Raw genomic sequence first — 15,309 nt, forward strand, 5'->3', positions numbered from 1 at the left:
AGAGCAGGAAGCGGATAGTTTCCTGCTCTGCCATAGTATTCAATTGTATCTACGTCCTGAGGACGCAGATACAATTGAATGTAGAATTTGTCTCTGTAAATTCGGGACTGTTGGCAAGTATTTGTTAATTAAATTTAAATTAGAGATGAGATGTCACTCCAGGATTTCCCCCTCTTCCACCTTCACTTGGTAGATCCCGAGCTGTCACTCATCTGATCTCAGCGTGCGCGCCTCCGGCGCTTTTGGGGGCGTCGTGCGCGAGTCCGATTGACGTTAAAGCTACGTGCACGCTCCCGCCAGGCCGAGCGGCCGGTGAATGATTATTCCCAGCAGCCCCAGCGGCGGCCGCCTTCTCCTGCGCTCCCCGGACTGAACATGGCGTTCACGTTCGCGGCCTTTTGTTATATGCTGGCTCTGCTGCTCACCGCCGCGCTCATATTCTTCGCTATTTGGCACGTACGTATCCCGGACGGGGTGTGGACTTGGGAGTGGAGGGTGACGGCGCTGCTGAGCTGGCTTCTCCCCCCTCTTCCCTTCCTGTCAGTGGCGGCTCCTCCTAGAGCAAGGTTCACACTATCCCCTGTGTGTCATGTCCTATAGTCCTGCCGTTTCTGTCCTTGTGGAACTACAGGTCCCAGCATCCAATGCTGATCCAGCCCTGATGGGGCATGTAGTCAATCATCCACTTATTAGATAATGAAGAGTCCTGTGACTTTCCAAAATAATTTGAGTCCCTGTTTCCAGTATCTGCTTGCTGACAATGAATAGAAACATTCTCGTTTACAGCCAGAGGCTATAAAAACCCCAGCACAGAGCTGATCCTTCAAACAGCTGAGGGTTTGTTACAATTATACCCAGTCTAGACAATGCTCTGTGGTCCAACTCTTCATCTCACAAAAACTGGGTATAATTGTAGCAAGCCGTCAGGTCTGCATTGGCTTCCGGTCTCTGGAGGTAAACAAGAATATTCCTATTTACTGACCGTAAGCAGAGATCTTGAACATTAGTAACCAACACAAAGTATATTAGAAAGTTGCAGAACTTTTCGTGATCATTTTATAGGATCATTTTAAGTCTATTTCCCTTACAAGACCCCCAGGAGAGGCAGAGAAGTCGGATCTGGGACGAAATGTATAGAGCGGCGCCATATTCTGCAGTCCCTCACGTCAGTCCCTGCCCCCACTATCTAATCTCCCCGTCTCATACGCTTCACTAGGGCCAATTTTATAGGAAGCCGTTAACCTATAGGTTTTTGGAGTATGGCAGTAAACCCGTGTAAGTACATGGAGAACATACGAGCGCCATGCGGGTGCTGCCCTGGGTCGGATTTGTACCCTGGACCTCAGAGGGAATGGAGCTAAAATATTGTAAATAAGAAATACAATTCTAAACCGAGGCATAAAAAACAACAACAAATCCATCTGCCAATAATATCCCCACAGTTTTGGGGTGTCCGTCGTTATGGGCGTTTTGCCCCCTTAGTTGTCTCTTCAGTTGATTAATTCATTGATTGTTGTGGGGGAGGGGTGATCAGCTGTTGGACGTGCCAATAACCAATGAGTGTGACAAATGGAAGGGCAATGGACACCAATAGTGTTTTTTTACTGGGGGGGGGGGGGGAGTCGGTGTCTGGATTAGATGTTCATCCCTCTCCTGTGAGGTAGAACTGACCCCGGCGACTTTTCGTGTGTCCCTTTTTTCATATCTTCCTTGCTCTATTTTATGTAACGTATTGTTTACAATTTGTCCCTCTAGTGGATGTTGAGCGTAACTGCATTGCCCACGTATGAGTTGTGTTAGTGCCCCATCTGTTCTGATCTCCCACCCGATCTGATGTGGAGAGACGCTAGTGCACGCTTGGTGGTACAACTGTACGATTCCCAGAAAATACTGGGTTCTTATTCAAATTGTCCTGGCAACTGTACCGCCCAGCGTGCGCCACCCCCGCATCTCTCCACGGCAGATTAGTGTTGCTCCAAATGCGATCGTTTTGGTACAAGTCCAACCAACTATTCTGTTCTGGATGTTCACCCCGGATGTCATCCTTTTGGCCCCCTGCACACACTGCAGAATTTGTTGCAGAAATTTCTGCAAATTAATCAGTTCCATTCATCTGAATGGAGTTGTTTCTGCAGCAAGCACAAAATATAGAAGGGGTTAAATCCGCAGCAAAATCCAAACATAACCTGTGTGGAAAACCTGCAACAAATTTGCAACTTGTCTGGGTACCCTTAGGGTATGTTCACACAGAGGTTTTTTTCAGGCAGAAAATTCTGCCTCAAAATTCTGTTTGAAATTTTGAGGCAGATTTTGATCTGCTTGCACGCCGTTTGCCGAGGCGTTTTCCGCTCGCACCCATCGAGTGCCACGAAATACGCTTTCTCTGCCTCCCATTGATGTCAATGAGGTCAGTGACGTAAACGCCCGAAGATGGGGAATGTCGCTTCTTTTTTCCGCGAGACGGTTTTTCCCTTCGCGGGGAAAAAACGCCTCCGCCTCCCATTGAAATCAATGGGAGACATTTTCAAATGTTTTTTGGCGCGGTTTCCGCGTCAAAAAACGTATCTCAAAACTCAGTGTGAACTGACCCTTAGGCCATGTTAACACGTAGCGGAATTGCTGTAGATTTTACAACAAATCTGATCCACACGCTACAGAAAATGTTGGTGCAGAAATTGACCTGCGGTTCGGATGTTTAAATCCATGGCACGGCAACTTATGCTGCGGAATAGTTGCGCGTTGTTTTAGAACCCTATGAATTTGCAGCCCCCACAAAGTATATGGTGAGAAAATAATATTTCCAACACGAGGGAAGAGATGATTATATTTTCTGCACATTCATTTTTTTTTCTCTCCCCAGATAATCGCATTTGATGAATTGAAAACCGACTACAAAAATCCTATAGACCAATGCAACACGCTGAATCCTGTAAGTTACGAATGACGTCATTTTCTCATTTGTCGCTCTCCGTTCTTGTTGTATCGGTGGTTGTCGGTGTCTGTGACATCTGCATCGTACTTTACAAGGATGGGGCGTTGTGGTCGCGACCAAGGAACTGTCCTACTTAGCAGCGTCGAGTTTCTAACGTCTGTTCTACTTTTGGATGATGAGAGTTTAGATGACAAGTGATCCAGTATCAGGCCTTTTTTCTTTTTTACATGGTGTGGGGTGAAGTTAAAGCTTAAGGGGTATTCCGGTTACAACAAGTTACCCCCTATCCATAGGGTAAGTGGTCACTTGCTGATCTGTCGGTGTCCGTCAGCTCGGACCCCCCACCGTTTGCGAACGGGAGTCCCAACCCCTAGTTTGAACAGAGCGGTAGGTCGCTTATGCGCACTGCCGCTCCATTCGTTCTCTATGGGAGCGCCGGAGATAGCAGAGTGCGGTGTTCGGCTTTTTCCGGCACCGCCATAGACAATGAATAGAGCGGCAGTGCGCATAAGCGACCTACCGCTCTGTTCAAACTAGGGGCTGGGACCCCTTTTTTTTTTTTTTAGTAAACTGTGGGGGCCTGAGCTCGTCGGAACACCCACCGATCAGCAAGTTACCCCTTACCCTATGGATAGGGGGTAACTCGTAACCGGAATACCCCTTTAAGGGCCTTTTATATGGGCCACTGATCGAGCAAAAGTACGTTCATATGAACGATCGTTCCCGATCATTGCCCTGTGTACACAGGGCAACGATGAAACGATCGTTCATCAGCTGATCTGTTCGAGACGCGCTGCCAACATGATGGGGATGAGCGATCGGAGTAACAAGCCCTCGTCCCCATACGTAACCAAGCATTGCTCCTTGTGAAAGAAGCGAATCGAATAAGCACTGAGCAACAAGCTGTCTCGTTGATCGACGCACTTTTTCACGGCCCATATATCGGGCCATGTAATAGGACCTTTAGAAGAGTGGTCAAATTATCTGCTCTGATTAATGCCTTATTCAAATGAGCGCATGTCAAATCGGGCGTGAGAAACGGCAGTTTTTTCACTGCCGATTTGCACCCGTGCGGGACCCGTTTTCATGGATCCCTCAAACTTGAGAAATGAGGGATCCATGGATACGGACAAAAATAGGACATCTCCTATTTTTTTCACGGGCGGTTCACATGGTCCGTTAAAACAACGAGATTAAAATCCGCTCGTCTGAATAATGTATAAGAGCATAACACTATAGATAAAGGTGGCGGTAGATGGAACGGACACTTATGGCTGTCTGACCGTCTGGTTGGATTTTAACCACCCCTACCTTGAAGATAAGCGTTTTCAGGTTATCTAGCAGCTGCTTATCTCCTGCTTTATTGAAACGTACACGTTGGATTGAGCTCAACATGCACGTTAAAGTGGGGAGGGTCCGGTTTGAACAACCACTTAGTACTAGGAAATCCATAATTTTTGCGCTTAAAACCGACACACTGCTAAGGTGGACGGTCCCTTTAAGTCGGACTCGTTTGTATTCTGCTGTTGTGTCGTACGTTATCTGGCTATAATCTCCCGGCTGTTACACTAATATTCTTTCAATCTGCTTTTTACTTTGTCGCAATCAAAAGACATTTGAAAAGCTGAAAAAGATTAAAAGAGTGAAAATTGCACTCAAGGTGTGTACAGACCCTTCACTCTTCAATTCCCACATCTGTTTTTAGGAACATTTGTTTGTATGAATACCCCCCCCCCCCCCCGCCATTTATTATTTCCTTCCCTTTTATCATGCCTGATCCATCCACATCCTCACATTTACATATAATCTGTTCATCTTCTCATATGGAAGAACTTGATTTTGCCTGCTGGCTTCTTAGGAAAACTGTTATCTGCCTTCATGGTTCTCCCTGAATATTAAATTGACCCCCCTGATACAATATATTTCCAGTGATCGCCAGATAAAGAGAGATTATTGAAATAGAACATTCAAAATACCAATAGATTCCCATACGCCTGACATTATATTTACCCAATATTTAATAATCTGCTTCTTAAAAGTGGATCGGTCAGGTCTCCCATCGGAGGGCAGCGTAGGATAGAGAGGGAGACGCTGAATCAAAGCTTTCTAATTTTGATTTAGGATTTTCATGTAAAAAGCTGCAGGGACTCGGAGAAGGGGCTCGCCAGTCCTGCTTTAAATACCCAAACACAACGATGGACAGCTCCTCCAAACTCATACAGGAATAAGCTGTCAATCGCTCGGCGGCAGAGGGTAAAGGTCATGATCAGGACAGGTTATTACTCTGGATGTGTCATCCCCTGACAGGAAGCAGAGATCTTGGAAAATGGTGAGGAATTGAAAAACAAAGTATATGAGAAAGTTGCAGAATGCTTAAAGAGGCTCTGTCACCAGATTTTGCAACCCCTATCTCGTATTGCAGCAGATCGGCGCTGCAATGGAGATAAGAGTAACGTGTTTTTTTGTTTTTTTTTAAACGAGCATTTTTGGCCAAGTTATGACCATTTTTATATTTATGCAAATAAGGCTTTCTAAAGTACAACTGGGCGTGTTTAAAGTAAAAGTACAACTGGGCGTGTATTATGTGCGTACATCGGGGCATTTTTACTTCTTTTACTAGCTGGGCGTTGTGACTAGAAGTGTATGATGCTGACTAATCAGCATCATCCACTTCTCTTCGTTACCACCCAGCTTCTGGCAGTGCACAGACACACAGCGTGTTCTCCAGAGATCACGCTGTGACGTCACTTCCTGCCCCAGGTCCTGCATCGTGTCAGACGAGCGAGGACACATCGGCACCAGAGGCTACAGTTGATTCTGCAGCAGCATCGGCGTTTGCAGGTAAGTCGATGTAGCTACTTACCTGCTGATGCTGCTGCAGAATCAACTGTAGCCTCTGGTGCCGATGTGTCCTCGCTCGTCTGACACGATGCAGGACCTGGGGCAGGAAGTGACGTCACAGCGTGATCTCTGGAGAACACGCTGTGTGTCTGTGCACTGCCAGAAGCTGGGTGGTAACGAAGAGAAGTGGATGATGCTGATTCGTCACCATCATACACTCCCATTCACAACGCCCAGCTAGTAAAAGTAGTAAAAACGCCCCGATGTACGCACATAATACACGGCCAGTCGTACTTTTACTTTAAACACGCCCACTTGGACTTTAGAAAGCCTCATTTGCATAAATATAAAAATGGTCATAACTTGGCCAAAAATGCTCGTTTTTAAAAAAAAAACAAAACACGTTACTCTTATCTACATTGCAGCGCCGATCACATGCAATAGGAGATAGGGGTTGCAAAATCTGGTGACAGAGCCTCTTTAAGTATACAATGATTTTAAGGCTGGGGTTCCCACAGTGCGGATTTGCTGCAGATTTTGCCTGTATTTTGTAAGCCAAAACCAGAATTGGATCCTGCAGAGCCTTTCTTTACCTATATTTTTTTCTGTTTAGGTTCCATTCCCAGGTTAAAAAAATAAATGCGACGTCTGGTTAAGGCCTTTTTACACGTACCAGTGATTGGGCAAACGAGTGTTCATATGATGTGTAAACAGGGCAATGACCGGACGATGAACGAGCAAACGCTGGTTGATCGGCTGATCGTATCGTTTATGCAGCATGAAATATCATCGTGTCGGCAGCACGTCTCCTTGTGTAAACAGAGAGATGTGCTGCCGGCATGATGGAAATGCATGGGGACGATCGATTGTAGTAACGGTCGCTCGTCCCCATACGTGACCAATCAATGAGTGCCGGTCAAAGAGCTGTCTCGTTTTACGGTCCATATTGGCCGGTGTAAAAGGACCCTCACTCCTATCATAGGCATTTCAGAGGAAATGCCATAAATGTGTGATGGACATTTCCACAGCTGGGAGGTGAATGATGTGCGCGGCTCTCTCCATTCACTTCTATGGGAGTTATAGAGGCTAATCTGCGAGCAGATCCCGGACATGTCCAACTGCAAATCTGTAGCAGAAATCCAAGGGTCAGTCTCGGATATCTGCCACCGATTCCCTGGCAAATCTGCAACAGTTTTTTTTCTGACATGATATTAAAGGGTAACTAAACGTTCAACAAACTTCTGTCACGTCATAGTGACATGTCAGAAGTTTTGATTGGTGGAGGTCCGAGCACTGAGACTCCCACCAATCGCTAAAACGAAGCGGCAGAAATGCTCGTGTAGGCGCTCAGTCGCTTAGTTTCTGTTCGGCTTTTTCCTGAAAACCGATGTATCTGAGTACGGACTCATAGACTTTCTTATTGAGCCTGTACTCCGCTACGTTGACATCTGGAAAAAAACCAAACAGAAACTAAGCGGCTGAGCGCTCACACGAGCGCTTCTGCCGCTTCGTTTTAGCGATTGGTGGAGGTCTCAGTGCTCGGACCCCCACTAATCAAAACTTCTGACATGTCACTATCAACTTTGTTATAAAAACGCCGTCCCTGCGGCTTCCTCCGTGCATACAATGCTCTATCGCTGCCCTGCGTGGAAAGCAAGGACGTTAGATTCTACGGAAGGCTTGTCACTGTTTCTTCAGACCGCTCCTCATTGTCGCTCTCATTATAAAACGACTTGACGTCACTTGTGCATTTACTTTGCCATCTTATTATTCACTGTGAGGTTATTAATATGCATGGAAAGCCGTGTGTGATATGAACACAGGAAAGTGCACGATTGAGGGATTGTGGTCTGTCCTTCTCGGGTGCAGTCCTAGCGGATGGCGGTTTATACATGAAGGGTCAGGGAGCGCCACAGTTTTCCATAGGTTAAAGACAGGGAGATCTCTGCTGTGCGCTTACATGAGGTTGATCCGGTTGATGACCTGCCTGTTTAAACCAAGTCCCAGCTCAGCTGCTGTATCTGTAGAGATTATGCAGCCACTACAGCAGGATTAAGCCATTTCTGCCTCCCCAGCTGTTCTTGTATTACAGGTCCCAGTATCAGCAGCTGCAATCATTTACTGCTGATTTTACTAGACTGTTCTAGCTGCATATATATATTTATTTTTTATTTTATTTTTTCCCTTTAATTTGGCATTCAATAGTCCAGAAAGTATATTTCCAGCACAGAAGACATTTTATTTTTTCTTGTGACTGTCCAGTATTGTGGAATATCTGATAATCTAACACCCGAGAGGTTGCATTGTCGCTTCATACATTGCTAACAAATACTATTCGTCTTCTGGTAGTTATCCGTGTACCCAGGAGTAATCCCGAGGTTTAAAGTGCTGGAGGCAGAAGCAGTTTGTGGGGTCACTATGTCAGTCTGCACTTTGTAAGGAGAGCAATGGCGATCATATTCCCTATACAAGTCGATGCAATGGTGCACTGCAATCGCTGTGGTTTGCCCCTAACTTGCACACCTCTACAAGTCTGCCGCATGGAGGGAGCATTGAATGATCTACATTAGAGCAGATTCACAACTCTGCAGGTCGTCGCTGGAAACAACCTTGTCATCAGACACCGTCCTAACCTCTTAGCTGAGCTCCTATAATGCAGGGGGGGGGGGGGAGCTTTTTCTCCCCTATCAGATTACTGTACAGTATCTGGTGTAAAGACGTTGAACAAGTAGGGAATTTCAGTGGTGGATTTCAGCTCTGAAGCCTGCAGAATTGTGAATGCAGCTCTGGAGTATAACATTTTGTAGTGATTCTGTGTTACGGTCTAGCTAAAAAGTGACTGAATTTTTATAGAGATTCATTCTACATTTACATATAATGCTCTTCTTTATAATGTTTGCAGCTTCAGGCACAATCACGTTTATTCCAGCATTGTGGGAAAAATTAGTAAAATTGTTTGTCCTCCTCCACGGTTTTGGTTTATTATGAGCTGTAAGCAGCCGGCAGTAACGAACCGTAGCATGTAGTGTCAGCAAATATCTGTGCCGGACACAAGTGTATATTATACGGTTATTAATAACCTTATACACAAGCCCCTTATCTCCTCATGAACTGCACTAAGGCTTCGACCACGCCTGTGATCAGCGGGCAAGACTTACTGCATCATTGCAAACTAAAATGCATGTTGCTGGGTGAGGGGTCCATGCATTTTGTTCAATTGGGAGACGGCCACTCTAAATTGGCGAATGGGCATTGCGGGATCGCTGTTTTCCAGATAGGCCTGGGTCCTAGAGGTGGACCGTCAGGCATTAGTGGCATATCTATACACTATATGGAAATGCCCGTTTAATCATTGTATGATGAAGAGTTCTGCAGCTATTTTAATATACCTGGGGGGTCTAATAAGACTGCGCCAGTCTTAATAAGCGAGCACGACAAACCTAGGCACAGACCTCTTGACAAATGTGTCACCTATTTGGCCGTTTTTGCGCCATTAAATTACACCATCTAGTAGCTAGCATAGATTTTCGCTATCATTTATGCTAGGTTTTGGCGTAAATTCTAGGGAATGCAACGGGCTGCGACAAACTACAAATTTTTGCAACTTATGGGCCGTTTTCTATGCCAAGAAAGCGGCGTAGGAATGTTAATTTTCCCTATTTGTTTCATTTTGTTCAATATCTCTGCTTGCTGTCGACAGGAACATTTTCCATTTACATCCAGAGGCTGAAAAGTTGTACAAACCTCACACTTCTCACCGCTGAGCGTTTGCTCCTATTGTATTCAGTCTTGACATTCATGTGCGAGTCCAGGCTGATACGTTTTACCTGCACTGATGCATTGGATGTACGTACATGTATATAACTCCCGGAGTATTGTTTAGATACGATTTCCTAACTGCAAGCAGTGTTATTGAAATGGTGTAAAATTCAAACACAAAGTATATAAGAAAGTTTCTGAACTTTTCATTATACAGTGAATCTAAAAACTCCACTTGTAAGTATCTTGACTGTGACAGATGTTAGAAGAGAACTAAAAACACCACTGCATTTTGAGATTTGCATGATGTCAAGAGAACTAAACTTTCCATCACACCATTAGGGAATTCTGAGTTAATAGAGGGGGGGGTCCCTGTTTCAGGATCCTCCTATCTTAGCCAGAGTGGAGAGCAGTAACAAAGAGCGACTCTCTCTGGAGGACCTGTCCTGTATTACACAGAGAACGCATTGATATGAATGGACACTATGTAATGCTTCATTTCCCCTGTGGTGGCGCTGCAGGGATATTGAAGACTTACTGTTTTTCCCACAGATTACAGCTGATCGCTGGGGGTCCCAGCACTTTGTGATCAGCTTATTGTCAAGGGACCCTTCTAAAAAGTAGGAATTGTACAAAGTTGAGAATCCCTATAATGAAGCCCTCAACCAGCTTCAATAGGATTTGGGGGACACTACTGAACACCACTGCTCTTTTGATGCTGGAGGCGGTGGTGTTTTTAGTCTCTACCACACATCGAAATTCACTTTAAATGACCTGCATGTCAAAGCAACGTGTGATGGGAAAAGGAGCTTGTGTGCATAAGAGCGGGGGGGCTTCTCAATTGTCTGAGTGGATTCCTATACGTCTGTGGGACTGATGTAAATGTTCTCCTGTCTTTCTCTTGCAGCTTGTGCTTCCCGAGTATCTCATCCATGCGTTCTTCTGTGTCATGTTTCTATGTGCTGCGGAGTGGTTAACTCTCGGTTTAAACATGCCTCTTTTGGCGTACCATATTTGGAGGTAATATGCTTTTTTTTATCATTTTGTATTAATGTCTGAACATTCCTACTTTACGTACATTTTTCATTTGGATTAGTAGCGCACTGCAAAAAAGAAACTACCGTGGGAATTGTAGCATTTAAAGGGATACTCCAACAGAACAGGAATGATTTAATAGGGCAGTGGCTTGCAACTTGGGGCCCTCCAGCTGTTGGAAATCTAGGGAGACTCTTGGGGCATACTGGGTATTGTAGTTCCTCAATAGCTGTAGAGCCACAGGTTGCAGACCCTTACAAGAGGGAGTCCACCAGAAACCCAAATTAGAAAATATTTGGCCCTGCTGAATATACAGCAACACTAAGACTACCGTAAAAATCATCCGTAATTGCGGACCCATTCACTTCTATGGCCCACGGACACCTTCCCGTTTATTTACAGGAAGGTGTCTGGGAGGTAGAAGCGCACGGCAGAAGATAGAACATGTCCCATCTTTTGCGTTTTATGGGCCGTACGCATACTCTATATGGGAGCATGGGCCACTATCCGCAATCATGGCCCGTGATTACGGGCACGGCCGAGTGCGTGGGGCCTTACCATGTCTTTGGATGACACAAGCAGATCTCCATAATTTTTACTGCAAGTGCTGGCCAAAAGATGGCTGCTCCTGCCCAGTTCAGGAACAAGTTCATCTTCGTATGATCTTTTTCTGCTATTGTTCTTTCGCAGGGGATAAGAATACCTGATCCTGCAGAGGATTTGTCTTTTACACTAATGTAGTCTGGTTTAGAAAAAATATATATACTATGCCCCTATTCCCCTGGGAATTGCATCAGAAAGCTGTGAGGTGAAAACCTTATGAGGCTTCTTGGCCAAGCCTTTTTAGTGACTTTACTTGCCTGCAACATGTATGGGATCTTAGTGGTCAGCAGAAATCTTAATGCAGCTCTAGGTGTGACTGGAGTACAAGATAATTTAGGGTATGGTCCCACCTATCGCTGACTGCATGCGGCCGAAAACACGCTCACTTGCGGTAGCCAATGGCAGCACGATTTGGTTGGTAATACCCGGCAAAATCGCTCCGCCATTGGCACCGTAAGGTTTCGGTCTTGTGTGGACACCGCTATGTAGGACCGTACCCTTAAGATTCAGAGGTCCCAATAAAATGTTAATGACCCAATATTAACTTGTGATGTGACTTTCTAATGAGCTTAGCATATGAGGGGGACTTCTGTTCACGCCACTATTCGGGGGTCACGCCAGCGTTTCCATACGTCAGGCCATACGTTTCGCATACATGTCTGGAGATTTTCCTGGTGTATACGCCAAACGCGCACTGTGAATAGAATGTGAGAGTGGAGGTTACACAAACTCATATATGGGACCGCTTATCTTCTATTGCCAGATATACTCTTATTACCACAATATGCACCTGTGAAGGGCAGAAAAAAACACTGAATTCTCTTTATCAGTCCCTGAGGACCATTGACGAACTAAAGAGCAGGGGAATTTAATCTTCTTACAGATCTCGTCTGTTTGCTGTACAATTCTGCTAGTGACGGTATATTAGAGAGAGGACACAAAAAAATCCCCAATAAATGTATTTGAAGGTGTTCCCCAGGACTTAGAGGGTTGTCCAGGATTAGAAAAACTGTTTCATTCCTCCAAAAGCAGCGCCACACCTGTCCATAGACTGTCTGATATTGTAACTCCGCTACATTGAAGTGAATGGAACTGAGCTGCAATATCCCACACAACCCGTGGACAGGTGTTGAAGGCAAATCCAGGTATGAGTATTACAGCTTTAGTCTCTTAAATGTTAAATTATTTGAAACACATTTATTTCTTTTAAAGTGATTATATAAGTAACATTGGCGGGCAGTAACGTGACGCTATTATAGTCCAGTAATGCTCTCTGTTGTTTGCAGGTACATGAGCAGGCCTGTAATGAGCGGCCCGGGTCTTTACGACCCCACAACCATTATGAACGCAGACATTCTAGCATATTGTCAAAAGGAGGGATGGTGTAAACTAGCTTTTTACCTACTCTCATTTTTCTACTATCTTTATGGGTAAGTTGTTTTTGTATCTGTGGTTAGTGCTGAGCTTGTGCTCCACTGTCCTGTATAGATCTTTCCTCACTTATGTGGCATTTGATTGTGATCCACATGGGAACACATACTGCTAATGAATGAGTATATGACCATTATAGAAACTGAAAGGGGTGGTCTTACCATGAGGACCTCTGCGCATATGCCCTATTAGAGACCCCACCATTATGAGCTGGATTATAAAATGGGTAACTAAACGTTCAACAAACTTCTGACACGTCACAGACATGTCAGAAGCTTTGATTGGTGGGGGTGCGAGCGCCGAGACCTCCACCAATCGCTAAAACGTAGCGGCAGAAGTGCTCATGTGACCGCTCAGCTGCTTCGTTTCTGTGCTGCTTTTTCCGAAAATCAATGTAGCGTTGTACGGGCTCAATAGAAAGTCTATGAGCCCGTACTCCGATACATCGGCTTTCCGGAAAAAGCCGAACAGAACCCGAAGTGTAGAAGAGCAGCAACAAAAAACACTATTGCATTTAATATTTCTCAGCATTTATTTTTTTTCCCCATTAAAAAAAAAAACTTTCTTAAAGATTATGGGTAGGAACACTAGGCATTAACACTGCGGATTTCCCGCGATTGATTTAATTGCGGAAAATGCGCAGCGTATTACAGTAGCAGCAGAGTGGATGAGATAGGAACAAATATAGAAGAATTGAGGCAGATTTATTTTCTGCCAGACAAAAAAAAAACCCTGTGCGAGCTTACCATTAGGTTTACAATAAATAAATTCTCACATTACCATAAGTCTTATTTTCTGTTCTGATTTCCAGTACTAAGGATAACCAGTTTTACATCTTCCTTTTTCACTTTTCCTTGCAGCATGATCTACGTTTTGGTGAGCTCCTAAGAAACCCCTCAGAAGACGCTGGTTGAACATAATTGCATGCAAAGCTGTAAACACTATAGGCATTTGATCCGACAAGATCCTACCGCAGCGGCCAATGGGTTCCCTAGACTGCATATATATGTGTGTGAGGGGGAAACACGGCTTCCCGATTTTTAACAGCCAGTCACGTTTTGTGTCGGCGGGAAGATTCTTTTCATGTTTTACAAAGAAACTGGGAAACTGTTTGTATGGTCTCACTCTTTCAATTTGCCTGTTTCCTCTAAATACTTTTTTTTTTTTTTAAAACCTTTTTCCATTATTTTTTTTTGCTCATGTGATATCTGGCACTGATATCAACTTGACTCAGCTGCAAATGCGCTGCGTACGGAATTGGCTTCAGTTTAATGCTCAATGAGTGGTTCTTTTAAGTTGGGAGTAAGAAGATGCCCCTTTCGTAAGAAGCTATAGGGTCCCTATACATTTTTAAAAAAAACCACTCCAGCGGTATATGGGTTTTTGGATTCTACTACTCGCTTATGGTGGTTAATATCCACATAGGGGCGTAGCTTTGCAATTTACTATGTAAAGCGGCTTGTGCCACTATTGATCCTACAGGGGGCCACACAGAATTACTGTTTCTGATTGTTATTCATACATGGCATTAAACAGTCAATTGATACCTTGAGGAAAGTTGGAAAGAATAACTGCTTGGCAGTGGCTTTTAATGTTGTGAGTCGTTTTCCGGTAGGCTCAGGAAGCCGAAATTGTATAACATCCCTCCCCCAAATATATTGCTGTCAAAAATAACATACTTTTCATCCTGACCTAGAGATTTTTGCAGCACAATGCCAACAGGCATTGCCATTCCAGGTATCTAAGCTTTATCCTCATCAGAATATTGTATTATATAGAAGATAATGAACAGGTTGTTACATGCTAATGGATTATTATTATTACCTACTGATAAGGAGCCGTTGCACTCTAAAGGGGTTTTCCCACATATGCCCTATAAGAGGAGTAGTGATCCCGTTTGAGACCCCCACCACCCATATGAGACACAGCCTGGTCTGTTCACGCTAGTCCCCTTTTTTTTACAATTTCCCTGTGATTTCTACAATGTTACCGAAAAACACATGATACAACACCAATATCTGAATAGACCCTTACGTAGTCCGACATTCATTTCTATTGAAGAATTGTATGGCTGACTACAGTTTCCACCCCACTCCAAGCTTTGACCTGAAAAGGAGTCATCTTCAAGAGACAGCCCATTTAGGGCAAAATGCACACAGTGCATATTACATGCAGATTTGCCATGTGGGGCTAATCCGCAGCGTAATACAGTACCAGAAATGAAAACTAGATGTTGTGGGGGGTTTTCTGCATGTAGATGGACATGCTGCGTATTTTAAAATCCGCAGCATGTCGGTGTATCTTTTCCACTTGCGAATTGCATCAGACTAGTTTAAAAAAAACAAACAATCGCACAAATTTGCAGCATAAGGGCTTGTCCACACAGTTTTCTGCGTTTTTCACTGTAGAAAATGGTGCCGATTTTGCTGCATTTTTTCTTGATGGGAGATGGTGACATTTCCTCTGAAAAACGCAGCAATTCAGTCACTTTCCGCAACAGGAATTGATATTGGTATGAAAGATACGCACCGCAGCTCAATTTCTGATCACATTTTTTATGCAGCGTGTGGATGAGATTTGTTAAATCTCACCCACTTTGCTGCTACTGTATTCTGCTGTGTGTTTTCAGTCCGCAATTCCGGATAGAAAAATACGCAGCAATTCTGCTACGTGTGGACAAGCCCTAAAAATGCATCTATTTCTGCATC

At 44.4% G+C, this 15,309-nt stretch overlaps 1 protein-coding gene across 2 annotated transcripts; it reads left to right on the forward strand.

Moving 5' to 3' along the window:
• Nucleotides 1-271: 271 nt before the first annotated feature.
• CNIH1 (cornichon family member 1) lies at nt 272-14,275 on the forward strand. Of its 2 annotated transcripts, XM_075844147.1 has the most exons (6): nt 272-456; nt 2,861-2,929; nt 4,545-4,592; nt 10,440-10,552; nt 12,457-12,600; nt 13,462-14,275. In XM_075844147.1, the coding sequence occupies exons 1-6, from the start codon at nt 376-378 to the stop codon at nt 13,487-13,489; spliced, it is 483 nt and encodes a 160-aa protein (XP_075700262.1). In that variant the 5' UTR covers nt 272-375; the 3' UTR covers nt 13,490-14,275. The 2 variants fall into 2 exon arrangements, with proteins under 2 accessions (XP_075700262.1, XP_075700263.1); XM_075844148.1 differs by lacking the exon at nt 4,545-4,592 and having other exon boundaries at nt 274-456.
• The last annotated feature ends 1,034 nt before the right edge of the window (nt 14,276-15,309 follow it).

Source organism: Rhinoderma darwinii, chromosome 12 (genome assembly GCF_050947455.1).
Source record: "Rhinoderma darwinii isolate aRhiDar2 chromosome 12, aRhiDar2.hap1, whole genome shotgun sequence".
NCBI lineage: Eukaryota > Metazoa > Chordata > Amphibia > Anura > Rhinodermatidae > Rhinoderma > Rhinoderma darwinii.

What these genes read in the sequence shown, in the direction of transcription:
- CNIH1 (XM_075844147.1), top strand. Translation starts at nt 376, where the DNA reads ATGGCGTTCACGTTCGCGGCCTTTTGTTATATGCTGGCTCTGCTGCTC. An exon ending in GAGTGAAAATTGCACTCAAG is followed by an intron (nt 4,593 to 10,439) that starts GTGTGTACAGAC and finishes TTTCTCTTGCAG; the next exon opens with CTTGTGCTTCCCGAGTATCT. An exon ending in TTTTTCTACTATCTTTATGG is followed by an intron (nt 12,601 to 13,461) that starts GTAAGTTGTTTT and finishes TTTTCCTTGCAG; the next exon opens with CATGATCTACGTTTTGGTGA.